We start from the raw sequence: 13,460 nt of genomic DNA on the forward strand, positions 1-13,460 counted from the left end.
TTTAAATAATATCCTGAGATAATTTGTAATACGTTATGTTTTATGACTAATTCATTATGTCAAATTTTTATTAAAATTTTATTTACAATATTTTTACAAAACTATTGCATACCTCTCTGAAATGACAGAAGTATAAAAACATATATATAAATATATATGTATAAATATATTTCTTTTAATAATATCTTTTCAATTTCAGTACATTTTACATTTTTTTTTTAATAATTTTCAATTTTTTCTTTTATATAAATGAATAAAAATAAATAATAATAAAAACAACATTATATATATATAAAAAAAAAAAAATATTTAAAAAGTTTTAATTTTCTTTTTCATAAAATTCTTATATATTTGTAAATTTTTAATCTATAAATTTATATGCATATAAATATATATATATATTATATGCTATTTTTTCTTTTAATATAAAAATAGTAAAAAAATACTTCATAAAGGAAAAGGTATATTATGAATATGATGTAAAACATTTATTATAAGAAAAAATTTAGTTTAATGAAAAATATTTTATTATACTTTTTTTTTTTTTTTTTTTTTAATTATTAAATAATTGAAGAATGCTATTATATGAATTACTATGACAAATTTGCATAAAAATTGGATTAAATAAATTCTGTTTCAGTTCTGCATTGATGTTTATATCTCTTAGGACCTAAAAATTAGGAAAAAAAAAAATATGTATATATGTATATATATATATATATATTATATGTTTTATATTTTATACATTTTAATATAAAACAAAAAGTGTATATAATAAAACAAAATTATATATATATATGTATTTTTTTTTTTCTTACTGTTTCATTAATGTTTTCATTATTAATCATTTGTAATTTAACATAAGTTACTTCAAAATTTTTATCCATTTCATCTTTTTCAATATCTAAATATTGACTTTTACTTTTTTTTAAAACTAATTCATTACTAGTAATATTTTTATTTAAGTGATTAAGCATTTCTACAACAAATGATTCATTTCTTATTTTTTCGTTGCTTATTAATTTTGTTAATGCAATAAATATTATAATTTTTTCGTTCACATTTATTAATTTATCTAATATTGGCATATATAAACTTTTTAAGACATTAAAGATTAAACCTAACATAATAAAAATAAAATAATAACATGTGTTAAATTATTAAAATATGCAATTTATTATGAAATATATATATATTTTTTATTATTATATGAAATATGTATATAAATATATATAGACATAAATATGTAAAAATAAGAATTTATTATTGTACCATTTTGTATTTGTTCTACTGTATTAATAAAAATGTTAACGTCTGTTTTTAAAATAAAAACAGATAAAGAATGAATTACTTTAATTTTAATAATGTCATTTTTATATTGTTGTACAAAAGTAAATAATAAAACGAATAAGGGTTTCAGAAAAGATTGATAAGATTCGACAGGTAAATAAGTAAAAATAATTAAAATAATTTGAAAAGAATCTGTGGATAACTTTTTGTTAGATAAACAATAATGATATATATTAAACAATTGTTGCATATTATTTTTAATTATATCTTGGAACATATTATATTTTTTAAAGAAACTCTTTAAAACACAAATTATTCCATTAGCATTTCCTATAGTACTTCTCCATAAGTCCATTTCATATAAATTATTAAGAATTTTTATATGAATTTTTTGAATCGTATCAGTATTATCTATTATGATAGATAAAATTTGAAATATATATGGAATAAAGTCATGTATATATAATTGTAAAATTTGTGCAAAAGTTGTTATAATAACATTTTCTACTTGATTAATGCTACTAGATATTCGAGATTTATATATTAAAGAAATAATTATAGTAAGTAATTCAAATAAATAATGATTAAATAAAGGATTATGTGAATCGTTAACTATTAATTTAATTATATTGTCAATAATTAATAAAATTGATACGTAGAAACTTGATAATTTTTCTGGATATATTAAAAATATTCTTAATATAGTTATTAAAATATATTCATTTAGTGTTTTATTGTAAATATGAAATTTTAACAAAAATAATAATCTACTTAGTATATTTGGTATTGTATTATTAAAGATAATATTTAAAAGTTCTTCACTAAGATTCTGATTTAATAATCTGTTTATACATAAGCAAGAATAACTATAAATCATTATTTTCTCATTATATAACAAAAAATTCAAAAAAGTGAAGATATCTAGAGCAGTATTTACATTACATATATTTCTATTATTTAAAAGAAATTTTAAAATAGACAATAAATATATCGTGTTTTTTGAATTAAATATTTCTTCATTTTTTAACCAAACACATTTGTCTGTTTGATTTAAATTCTGATTTAAAAAATTATAATCATTTATATTATAACAAAAGTTGTCCAAATTCGAAAATTTCATTCTAATAGACATAATAAATTCTTTTAATACATTCTTTAAATTATGCTCATAAAAACTTTGAGCTAAATTTATTTGATTTAAACAAGTAATTAGTTGAACTTTGTATTCCATATTGCAGGCATCATAAAACGTATCATTTTTATCAATAATTAAATCATTTTCAGTATTTCTATTAATAGCATTATTATTATTTAAATTAGATAAATTAACTGATGAGATTATAAGAGAATCTTTTGATAATATTCGGAATTCTAATAAAGGAAAGCATATATCAAAATAATTATTACAAAGAGTTTTTAAAAAGTAAATAGCAGTAGATCTAATTGAAAAAGAATTTACATTATTTAGATCATTTTTAAAATAATCTAAATCTGCTTCATTTATTTCGTCTATATCTATGCGCTTTAGTCTAATGTGATACAACACTCTTTCTATTATTTTTTCTAAAAATTCTTTATCCTTATAAGGATTTAAATCATTCTTTTCTAAATTCATATGATGAATTAATTTAATAGTAGATGATAAACAGTTGTAGTTGTGGCATATTAAGATTTTGTCTTCTTCTTTATATAACATTTGTGTTAAAGAAAAAATTAATTTTATTATATATGTTTTGGATTCTTCTTGATAATTTTCTGAAATAACTTTTATAATATCAGTGATCATGATTTTGCATTTCAATAAATTATGTTCAAAATTTTTTTTTAACTTTATTAAATCTTCATTGGTTATTCTAAATAAGTTTTTCTCACTTTCATTCATAAATATATTTTGTTTATTTGATAAACTAGTAGATGATACATCAGTTTTCATGTTTTTCAATAGATTTATGTGATTAAAATAATTTTTCAGTATATCCATATCAAATAATAAAAAATTATAAAAAATATTAAAAAAAATATCAAAATTGTCTTCATAATATTCAGGCAAATCAATTATAATAATATTATAAAATATCTTTAAAAATATATGTATGTTCATCAATAAATGATTCATAATATAAAAACAAATATTTATTTCTTCGTTTGTATTTGTACTATTAGTGGTAGTAGAATAAGAATTGGATAAACTTAATTTATTATTTATGAAGTTTGTGTATTCGGTAAATTTATTATACAAATAAATAAAATATAAAGTTATCGGATATTCAATATGTGTTAAAACAATTTTCAAATCATATTTTGAAACATAATCATTATCTTTATATTTTTTTAAAATTTTTCTAATAATTTTCAGAGCAGTGTGCTTATTTTTGAAAAAAGAAATATTTATATTTTTGAAAATTACATTTGCTTTTGATACAGATAATAATTTTATATTATTATTATAATCTTTTATAATAGTACCTTTTCCTACAAAATCAAATCCGCTTATTGAATTTAATGAATTTTTTTTATTTATATCAATGGTAAAATTAGAAGTTAATGAATTATTTATTTGTGTATTTTCTTCTATGTTGTATAAGAAATGATCATTTAACATGAATAAATTGTGCTGATTATTAGATTTATAAATTTTTTTTGTATTATTTATATAATTTACTATATCATCATTTAAAGAATTATTTCTATTATTAATTATTCCTTTTATATTTTCAATATTTTCAATCAATTTATTATATTCAATAAAAAAATTTTCTTGGGTTATATTTTGTAATATTTCTTTATTTCTTACATATAACATTATGCATTCAATAATTTTCATAGCATCAGGATTACTTTTCTTCTCTTCATTATTAAAAATATTAATTAAATGAACTATATTATAATCATTAATATATAAAATAATAATATAAAATAATAAGTAATCGTAATCATCGCAAATATTATATTTAAATAAATTAAATAATATTTCAAAAAAATATTTTTCGAGACTTTTTATTTCTTCATTTTTTATATCTAATAAAACATGCATACATATGTGCTTAATGATTATACACAAATCATTGCTCAATTCTACGTTTTCCAAATTACTATGAATACTTTTCTTTATATAATTTTTTATACTTATTAATATGCTTATCTTAACATTTTTATTTAAAAATTTGTCATAAAAATTTTTCTGTTCATTTTTTTCATTATGAGGATACATTATAAATTTCAGAAGAATTTTAATATAATTTTCTTTATTACTATCATTATATAATGAACTAATTTTCTCTTCACTAGCTTTTACTTCTTCAAAGTTATTTGATACACTTTGCATAAATATAGTTAAAAGATGCTCCTCAATTTGGTTATCCATTTTATTAAAATTAATTTTTTATTCAAGAAATGAAAAAAATAAAAGAAAAAATATGAGAAATTATAATAAATAAAACTTTATATATATATATATATATATAAATGTACACATAAATATATATCCTTTTCTCCCTCTTTCAAAAAATATTTTTTATATAGAAAAATAAAAATAATAAATATATATGAAATATATTTATATAATTTTATTAAAGTAATTTTTTTTTTTTTTACTGTTGGAATACATATGTATTTTTTTTTTTTTCCTTTTATTGGAGAAATATATATATGTATATCTTTTCTTTTTTCTTTTTCATATTTATATTTATGTATTTAATATATATATATATATATATAATATATATATATATATATATATATATATATATATGTTTATTCTGTTTTATTTTTATTTTATTTTTTTTTAAACCTTTTTTGAATATATGCTTTTTATAAAATTTGTATATTCTTTACATATGTATTTTTTATTTTTTTTTATTAAAATGTTAAATATCATAATAATAAAAATTTATTTATCAAAATAAAACAATTAAAAAAAAAAATTTTTAAATATATAAAAATTGAATTATTTTTAATTAAAATAAATGTATTTAAAAATAAAATGAAAAATTTTTTTATAAAAAATTAAATACATTAAAATGTATTTTTTTTTTTGTGAAAAATGTGAGAAATATCCTTAAACATTTTTTTTTATAGTATCTTCGAAGGCTCATCATTCCATAAAAGTATTAAAAATTATATTTTTTTTTCTCAATTTTTTTTATAATTTTTTATTTTTTATTGAAATTTTTATTTTTATTTTAATTCAACATTCGTTATTATTTTTAAATATAAAGATACATTTACAAAACTTTTTTTTATATATGTGTTTTTTAAAAAAAATGAAAACATACATTGATACTTTAATTTATCATGTAAATTAATTAGAAATTTCATATTAATTATTCTAAATTATAAAATTAATTATATATTTTGTAATTAGAAGAAAAAAAAAAATAAATTAATATATAGAGATATACATCTTTACACAGTAAAAATAAAATTCTAATATTATTTAAACGAAAAAAAACTATATATATTAATTATTGGAAAAATAAAAAAAAAATAATATAAAGTGTTTGTACTTTAAGAAAAAAAGATACAATAAATAATTTATTTTTCTTTTCTTTTATTTTATTTTTTCTTTTTTATAAAATGTTAAATTTTGTTTTATTTATAAATATTGTATATTTTAATAATACATTTTTATTAATCTTTTTAAATAATAAAATTTTCAAAATATAATAATAAATATAATGTGGGAATGTAATTCTGCATCTATTTTACTACTTTTTTTGAAAAGTAAAGTTTTTTGTTAAATTTTTTAAATGAATATGATCACTTTTTGCATTCATGTATTGAAATAAAATTTCTAAAAATTTCATAATTTTATCATCTTTTTGATATTTTTTTATTGCATCTAAAGGATTATTTAAATAATCATTCATAAAATCATTTACTTTTTTATTTTCAATTAAATCCTTAAAGTTATTATTTCTGCTTATTATCATATTTATTTCATCACTGTTTAAAATAACATTACTATATTTTTGTGAAATGTAAGAATTTTCTTTTTTAATTTCATTATTAATATCATTTTGCTTTTTATCATTCAAATTTATTTGTACATTTGTATTTATTTCCGATACATTAATATTTTTTCTATTATTTGGATCAAAATTTTCTTTTTTTTCTTTTTTTGTAAAATTTTCATTCTTTTTAGTTATTTTTTCAAGTGGAGGAGGTAATATATCAAATTGAATATTTCTATTGTTTTTCATTTTTTAAAAAATATGTATTTAAAAAAAAAAAGAAAATTTCAGAAATAGATTTTTCGTTTGCCTAAAAGATAAAACTAATTAAGTATTTAACAAAAAAAAATTTTTTTTTTTAATATATGTTAATTCAATATATATATTTATCTCATTGGATTTATATATTTTTTTTTTTTACATAATATTATTGAATATAGGACAAGTGCTCATTAATACAAAAAATTTATATATATATATAAACATTTTAAATTCTTATTTTATTTCTTCTTTTAACAGTACACTTAAAAAAAAAAAATTAATTGTAAATATTAATATATATTTTATTTCTAAAAATTTTTAAATAAGGAAATCATCTTGTCTTCTTTATATATTTTTAAATAATTAACTATTTACTTCTAAATAAAATTAAAAAAAAAATAGATGAATCTTTTTTTTTTTTTGATAATAATATTTTAAAACTATTTAAAATTACAAATAGAAAATAATAAAATTGTTAATAAAACTTTCCAAAAAGTGGAAAATATTTATGGAAAAAAAATTTGAAAAAAGGTTACATTTTCTATTTTTTTTCTATTTTTTTTTTTTTTGGTATTTTTTTTAAACTAAATAAGCTAATAAATAATTTCAAAGAAAATAAATAAGGTAGCATATTGAAAATAGAAATGAATTAAAAAAAAAATTGAAAAAAATTGAATTTACTATTTGAAATATACAGTAAATAAAATTTGAAAAAATATTATTTTTAAAAATTCTTTATTTGTTAGATAATAAAAAAAAAAAAAAAATATATTTTTTTTTCTTTTAAAATTAAAATTATAAATAAATATATATATTTTTAATGGTTATATTGGATAAATTCAATTTTAAAAAATTTGGAAAAAATAACACGAAATGTTTTATTTTAAAAAAAAATTTCTTTCTATGTAATATATAGTTAAAATTTTTTTTTTTTTTTTTCTGTTTAAAATTTTTCCTTATAGATGAAAATTTGAAGTTTCACTATCAATTATTTTTATTTTTAAAATTATAAAACAAGTTTAAAAAAACAAAAAAAAAATGTTTATGATAACAAATATTAATCTAAATAGAGTTGTAGGTATATATATTGAAATTTAACTAAGAAGGAAAAAAAAATATATATAAAAAGAAAAAAATTAGAAGTAAAATTATCAATGAAGTATAAAGAAGTTAAAAAGAGGTGAATAGTGAAAAATTGAAATTTAAAAAAAAATAAAAAGTATTGTATGTAGACTAAATGACTTTAAAAAAAATAAAATAAAATAAGAAATAAAATAAAATAAAAATGTCAAATAAGAATAATTATAGCTTATGGATAGGAAATATTCCATTTGATGTAACTGAAAAAGAATTACATGAAATTTTGTCAAAGGTAGGTGATGTGATAAATGTTAGAATAAAGTATGATATTGATAAAAATGTAAGTAAAGGGTTTGCTTTTTGTGAATATAAAGATCTTGAAACGTGTATGCTAGCTTTAAAATATATTAATGGTTATGAGATAAAAGGAAGAAAACTTAAGTTATATTGGGCAAACGAAGAATTTAAAGAAAAAATAAATAACAATGCAAAAAATAGAAGCGATAAAAGAATAACAAAAAATTCTCACAAATTAGATATAATAGATGTGAACAATAAAAAAAATATTTTAAGTTCCTATATAAAAAATGATTTGATCGAAAAAGACTTAAGTGCAAATGAAATAAGGGAAAATAATATAAGAATAAATATTTCTAACATTATTCATACTTTAACCACTTCGCAAATTATATATATTTTATCTTATTTTCAAAAATATTCTATTGAAAACTTTCACAATTTAAAAATTTATTTTCAAAAAAATGGTAATGTTGCTTATGCTCTTCTTCATTGTTTGTTCATATTGAATATAATAAATGATTATAGTATTACAAATAACTTAAATATTTGTATTAATAACGAGACAATTTTAAATAAAAATGAAAGAATTTTACAAATGAATAATAGTAATATTAAAATAGAATTGAATACAAATGATTTGAAAAATATTAACAAAATGCAAAATAAAAATAAAGAAGAAAATACAGTTTTTAAAAATAACAAAATTAATACTAAAAAAGATGATAATATATTTAAAAATAACAAAATTCATTTAAAAAAAGAAGAAAATGATAGTTTAATGAAAAATAACATTTCTTCCTTTAATAAAAAAAATTATACTCATAATTTATCTAATTCTTCTTCTAAAATGAAAATAAGTAATAGTTCTAGTTTATATGCGAAAAAAAATGATTCGAGCAACAAGTATTCTAGTAAAAATGATTTTTTAAATTATACTTATAAAAATCGTATTATGAATGAATCAGAATCTCCTAATATTTCTAGTGAAAGCCATAATATTTTATATATGAATAGTAACATAAATTCTAAAACACAAAATAAAAAAAATTTCTATACTAACAATTCTTTAAATGTTCATAAACAGAACAATGAAGTTATTGATAATAAGTACTTTGATATTAACTACATGATGAATTCTAACAATTCTTTAAATGAAATCGTAGATTTTGGGAAAGGTTATGAACCAGATTCTTCAAATATAGAAAGTATAAACAATAAAGCACAGCATTATAATAACAATTTAGTTGATAATAATGAACAAAGAAATTTATATCCTTGTTCATTTAATGATATGACTAGAAATAATAACTTAAAGGGAAGTGAAATTGTGGATAATTGTCATAATATAAATGAAATGCAAAGTTTTAATAATACAAATGAAGAAAATTATAATTTAAGTGATATAAAAAATATTAATAAATTAAATGAAGCAAATAGTAAATTGAATAATTCAAATAATTTTAGTGATTCTAATGAAATGAATAATTTAAATATTAATAAAGAGACAAATAATAAAATCAGTAATATGAATAATTTTAATGATATGGATAATATCAATATTACAACTCATTTTAATGAAATGAATGTTACAAATGATCATCATTTAATTAATTATAGTATGGTAAATAATAATAATACCTATGATAAAAAAATGAAGAAGAATTTTTATATGATGAAAATGTCAAATTTGCCTGTGAACAATGACGGTAATAATAATTTAATGAAAAATATAAATGAAAATGTAATTAATAATATAGTTTGTAAAGATATGAATCAAATTCAATTAAAGCGTTCTTATAATAATAATCATATAGGTAACAATGTTGATAATACATTTATTAATGAAAATAATACAAATCTTTCCAATGGTAATAATAATGAAATATATTTAAATGAAATTTATTCTAATATTGAATTACCTGATGATGCCTTAGTAAATGAAGTTATAAAAAATACTGATATTTTAAATAATATTTTAAAATCAAAAATTGAAGATATGAAGAATTGGAATAATGAACAAAAAATACAAGTGTTATCTATTCAAAAAGCCTTATTATTAAAGGGCTATAGGTTAAAATAAAGTATCTTTTTATATAATATTTTATTATATTCTATTTTATGTTTGTTTTTGCATTTTAATACTATTATTTTTAATTATATATATATATATATATTATTATCTACTTATATTACTTTTTTTATTAATCACTATAACTTTTTTTTATTTTTTTTTAATATATTGATGGAATTTTTTTTTATAAATTTCTTTAAAGAAATCTTAATTTTATATTTTAATTAAATAGTTATCAAACGTTTTTTATTTTTTTATAATTTGTAAAAAATTTATCATTATTTTATTTAATTATTTTATTTTATTTTATTTTTTTTTTTTTTTAATATTATATTTTGAGAGCATTTATGTATATTTGTTTTATGTGTGTAAAATATATATATGTATAATTTAAAATTTTTTTTTTTTTTTTTGTTCATTATAATTATTATTTTATCAAAAATTTTATTTTTATTCTGTTTTTCTTATTTTTTTAAATATAGAAATTTAGACAAAAAAAAAAAAAATTTATGCATATATATATTAAAAACTGATTTGTTTTATATATATATGTGTATATATATTTTATTTTATTAAAGAAGAGATAAGATTCTTACTATTTTTAAACATTCTTTTAAGTTTAATATGTCTTTATAATAATAGTAAATATTTCACTTAGTAATATGAATGAAAGATTTATTATAAATAATATATTAATAAAGAATTTAATAGTGAAGAGATACATTAAATGTTTATATAAGAATAAAAATAATGAAAACAACATCATTACCTTTTTATATAAATATAGCAAATATTATAAAAAATTGGGAAAAGTTGATATATACAAAAGTTCTGAAAAGAAATTATATATTGCATATACGAGTGATAGGAATGTAAAAATAAAAAACATCAAAAATAGAATATTAAGACATAAAATAACTTATAATTTCAGTATTTTATTTTTTATTCTATTGTTTTTAATTATTTTATATTCTCTTTTGACTCTTTTAGTTTTATATAATAACAATAATCATGTAGAATGTGTTATTCCTTTTAATGATTGTCCAATAATCTTACATTCAGATATAAACAACTTTTTTAAAAATTATAAAATAAATGAATTAACAAAAGATAATATATTATTATTTTATAGAAATATTAAAAAATTAAAACCAGAAAATATAAAAAAAATACATTTAAAAAAAAAAAAAACATATAAAATTTTAAAAACAGAAAAAATCAAGTGTAATGATTGTGAGGTTTTTTTCAACATAACGGAAAATGAAACTATTCAGGATATTTTAGATTTTGAAGAAATAAATAAATGTGCAAAAGTAATTGATCAAAGTTATTGTCTTAATGTAAGGAATAACAAAATAGAAAATAAAAGAATACATTTATATAAAAAATATACGGGACATATAAAGGATACTAATTATTTTCAAAGCCTAAAAAAGTATAAACAAGTTTTAAATGATTTATATTATAATTCTTATATGAAAGAAAAAGTTGTTATTAGAAGTAAAAGAATATTTAAAAAATTTAAATATTTATATATTCTTTAATTTTTTTTTTTTTTAATGATAATTTTTCTTTTTTTTTATCATAGTGTTTATATTCTTAGGAAATACTTTTCTATAAAAATGTTTTACAACATTTTATCATTTAATAATTCTTCACATTTCCTTTTGTAGATAGAATAAAATATTTGTATCCATTACTACGTGATTATTTTGTTAATTTAGATGATTTCAAATTATATAACGAAAATAATGAAAGTATATTATATATATAAAATAATTAAATATATAAGATATAAAAGAACATTATAATATACTTTATTCTTTATTTTTCGTAGAAATTATTGTAAATGATGAAAATATAAGAAATTTTGAATTTTTGAAAGATAAAGATTTTAATATCTGTCGATCTTCGTATAAAAAAAAATATAGGTACAATTTTTACAACAACAAAGAAAAAGAAAAAGAAAATTTATTTTATTACCATTAAAATATATATATATATATATATATATATATATATATATATATATATATGTATTTTTTTTTTAACGTATTTTTAGTAAAAGTACATTTTATTGGCTATGTCCAGAATTTTATAAAAAGAAAAAACATTTACATGAATATAAAGTATCTAAAATAATTGAACAAGTTTTAAATTTTAAAAATGTTGGTTATGCTCATAAAAATAAACATATCATAGAAATGTCTAAATCTAATCCAACAAGAAATACATATAACCATTTTGGTTACATTTCTAATTCTTTAAGTTTCCCTTTCAAACTTGATATTTATAACAGGTTTAAAATACTTGAAGAAGAATTATTAGTTAATGAGGTAATAGAACAAGTATACAAGGCATTTTTTTGCCCTTATAATAAAAATGTAGAAAAAAATTCAGAAATTAAAAATAAAATGCATATTAAAAATGCAGTATTACATAAAGATGTGGATATTTTAAAACTTGCATTTTTTTCTGGTAATTATCCAAATGGTATAATTGAAGAAAAAATAGAAAAAAATATAGATGAAGAAAAAAAAGATGAATATATGTATGAAAAAGAATATATAGAAAAAGAAGATAAAAAAGATGAATATATATATGAAAAAAAAAATATAGAGGAATATAAAAATGGATCTGAAAATATAAATGAACAAATGGACGATATATGTGAAGACGTTGGATATGCTGGTGAAATTGATGATGAAGATGATGATGAAGAAAATGATGAAGTTAATTATGGGAATGTTATTGATTTGTATAAAGAAGATCAACATAATGGAGGTAAAGGAGAAAAAGAGTTAAATCACATCTTAAAATTAAGTAATAAAATAAAATTAAAAAGTAACAAAAATTTAAATTCTATTAAAAAAAAAAATAACAAAAATAGTAATGAGACAAAAAATAGTAACTATAAAAAAGAAAATAATATATCAAAAGAATCTTATAAATTTAAAAAAAAATATGTATTAATTGAAGAAGTAGCAAAAGTAAATGAAAATTTAAATTACAAGACTTCAAGATATAAATTCACTAAAGAACTTGTAATTATATCTTCTTCAATATTTCATGGGAATATGAAAAATTTACTCAAAACTATTATTTTGTTTTTATGTATTCTTGTTTTAATGAATCTTATTTTAGTAACTTTTTATATTTACATAAAAGGAAATAAAGAAATATCAATTGTTCTAAAAGACGATGAAGAAATTGAAGAAATGCCTAAATACATTAAAAGATTATCAAAACATTTATCTAATGATAAGGAAAATATTAAAAAGAACTATTTTAGAAATTATAAACATAGTAGTAGCCCTTTTTAACATTTTGTAACAAAAAAATAAAATAAAATAAAATAAATAAATAAAATAATAAATATTTTATATTGTAATAATATTATTTATTTATTTTTTGTAATATTTTAAGTTTAAAAAAAAAAAAAAAAAAAAAATCTTAAATTTTTTATTTTTGTCCGTTAGGAGATATTTCCTAATTTAAAAAATTAA

General features: G+C 16.0%; 4 protein-coding genes across 4 annotated transcripts; 2 read left to right on the forward strand and 2 right to left on the reverse strand.

Annotated features, from left to right (window-relative positions):
* Positions 1–553: 553 nt before the first annotated feature.
* Positions 554–4,654, reverse strand: PRELSG_0730700 (conserved Plasmodium protein, unknown function; the record flags this gene model as incomplete). Its single annotated transcript, XM_028676016.1, has 3 exons — positions 554–670; positions 819–1,120; positions 1,273–4,654. The coding sequence occupies 3 exons, from the start codon at positions 4,652–4,654 to the stop codon at positions 554–556; spliced, it is 3,801 nt and encodes a 1,266-aa protein (XP_028532547.1).
* A 1,342-nt stretch (positions 4,655–5,996) lies between these two features.
* PRELSG_0730800 (conserved Plasmodium protein, unknown function) lies at positions 5,997–6,491 on the reverse strand (the record flags this gene model as incomplete). Its single annotated transcript, XM_028676017.1, has 1 exon — positions 5,997–6,491. The coding sequence occupies one exon, from the start codon at positions 6,489–6,491 to the stop codon at positions 5,997–5,999; it is 495 nt and encodes a 164-aa protein (XP_028532548.1).
* A 1,297-nt stretch (positions 6,492–7,788) lies between these two features.
* PRELSG_0730900 (mRNA processing protein, putative) lies at positions 7,789–9,963 on the forward strand (the record flags this gene model as incomplete). Its single annotated transcript, XM_028676018.1, has 1 exon — positions 7,789–9,963. One exon carries the CDS (start codon positions 7,789–7,791, stop codon positions 9,961–9,963), a length of 2,175 nt encoding a protein of 724 aa, XP_028532549.1.
* Positions 9,964–10,616: 653 nt separating this feature from the next.
* PRELSG_0731000 (conserved Plasmodium protein, unknown function) lies at positions 10,617–13,277 on the forward strand (the record flags this gene model as incomplete). Its single annotated transcript, XM_028676019.1, has 4 exons — positions 10,617–11,454; positions 11,628–11,711; positions 11,792–11,885; positions 12,017–13,277. The coding sequence occupies 4 exons, from the start codon at positions 10,617–10,619 to the stop codon at positions 13,275–13,277; spliced, it is 2,277 nt and encodes a 758-aa protein (XP_028532550.1).
* Positions 13,278–13,460: the final 183 nt, after the last annotated feature.

This window comes from Plasmodium relictum, assembly GCF_900005765.1.
Source record: "Plasmodium relictum strain SGS1 genome assembly, chromosome: 7".
NCBI lineage: Eukaryota > Apicomplexa > Aconoidasida > Haemosporida > Plasmodiidae > Plasmodium > Plasmodium relictum.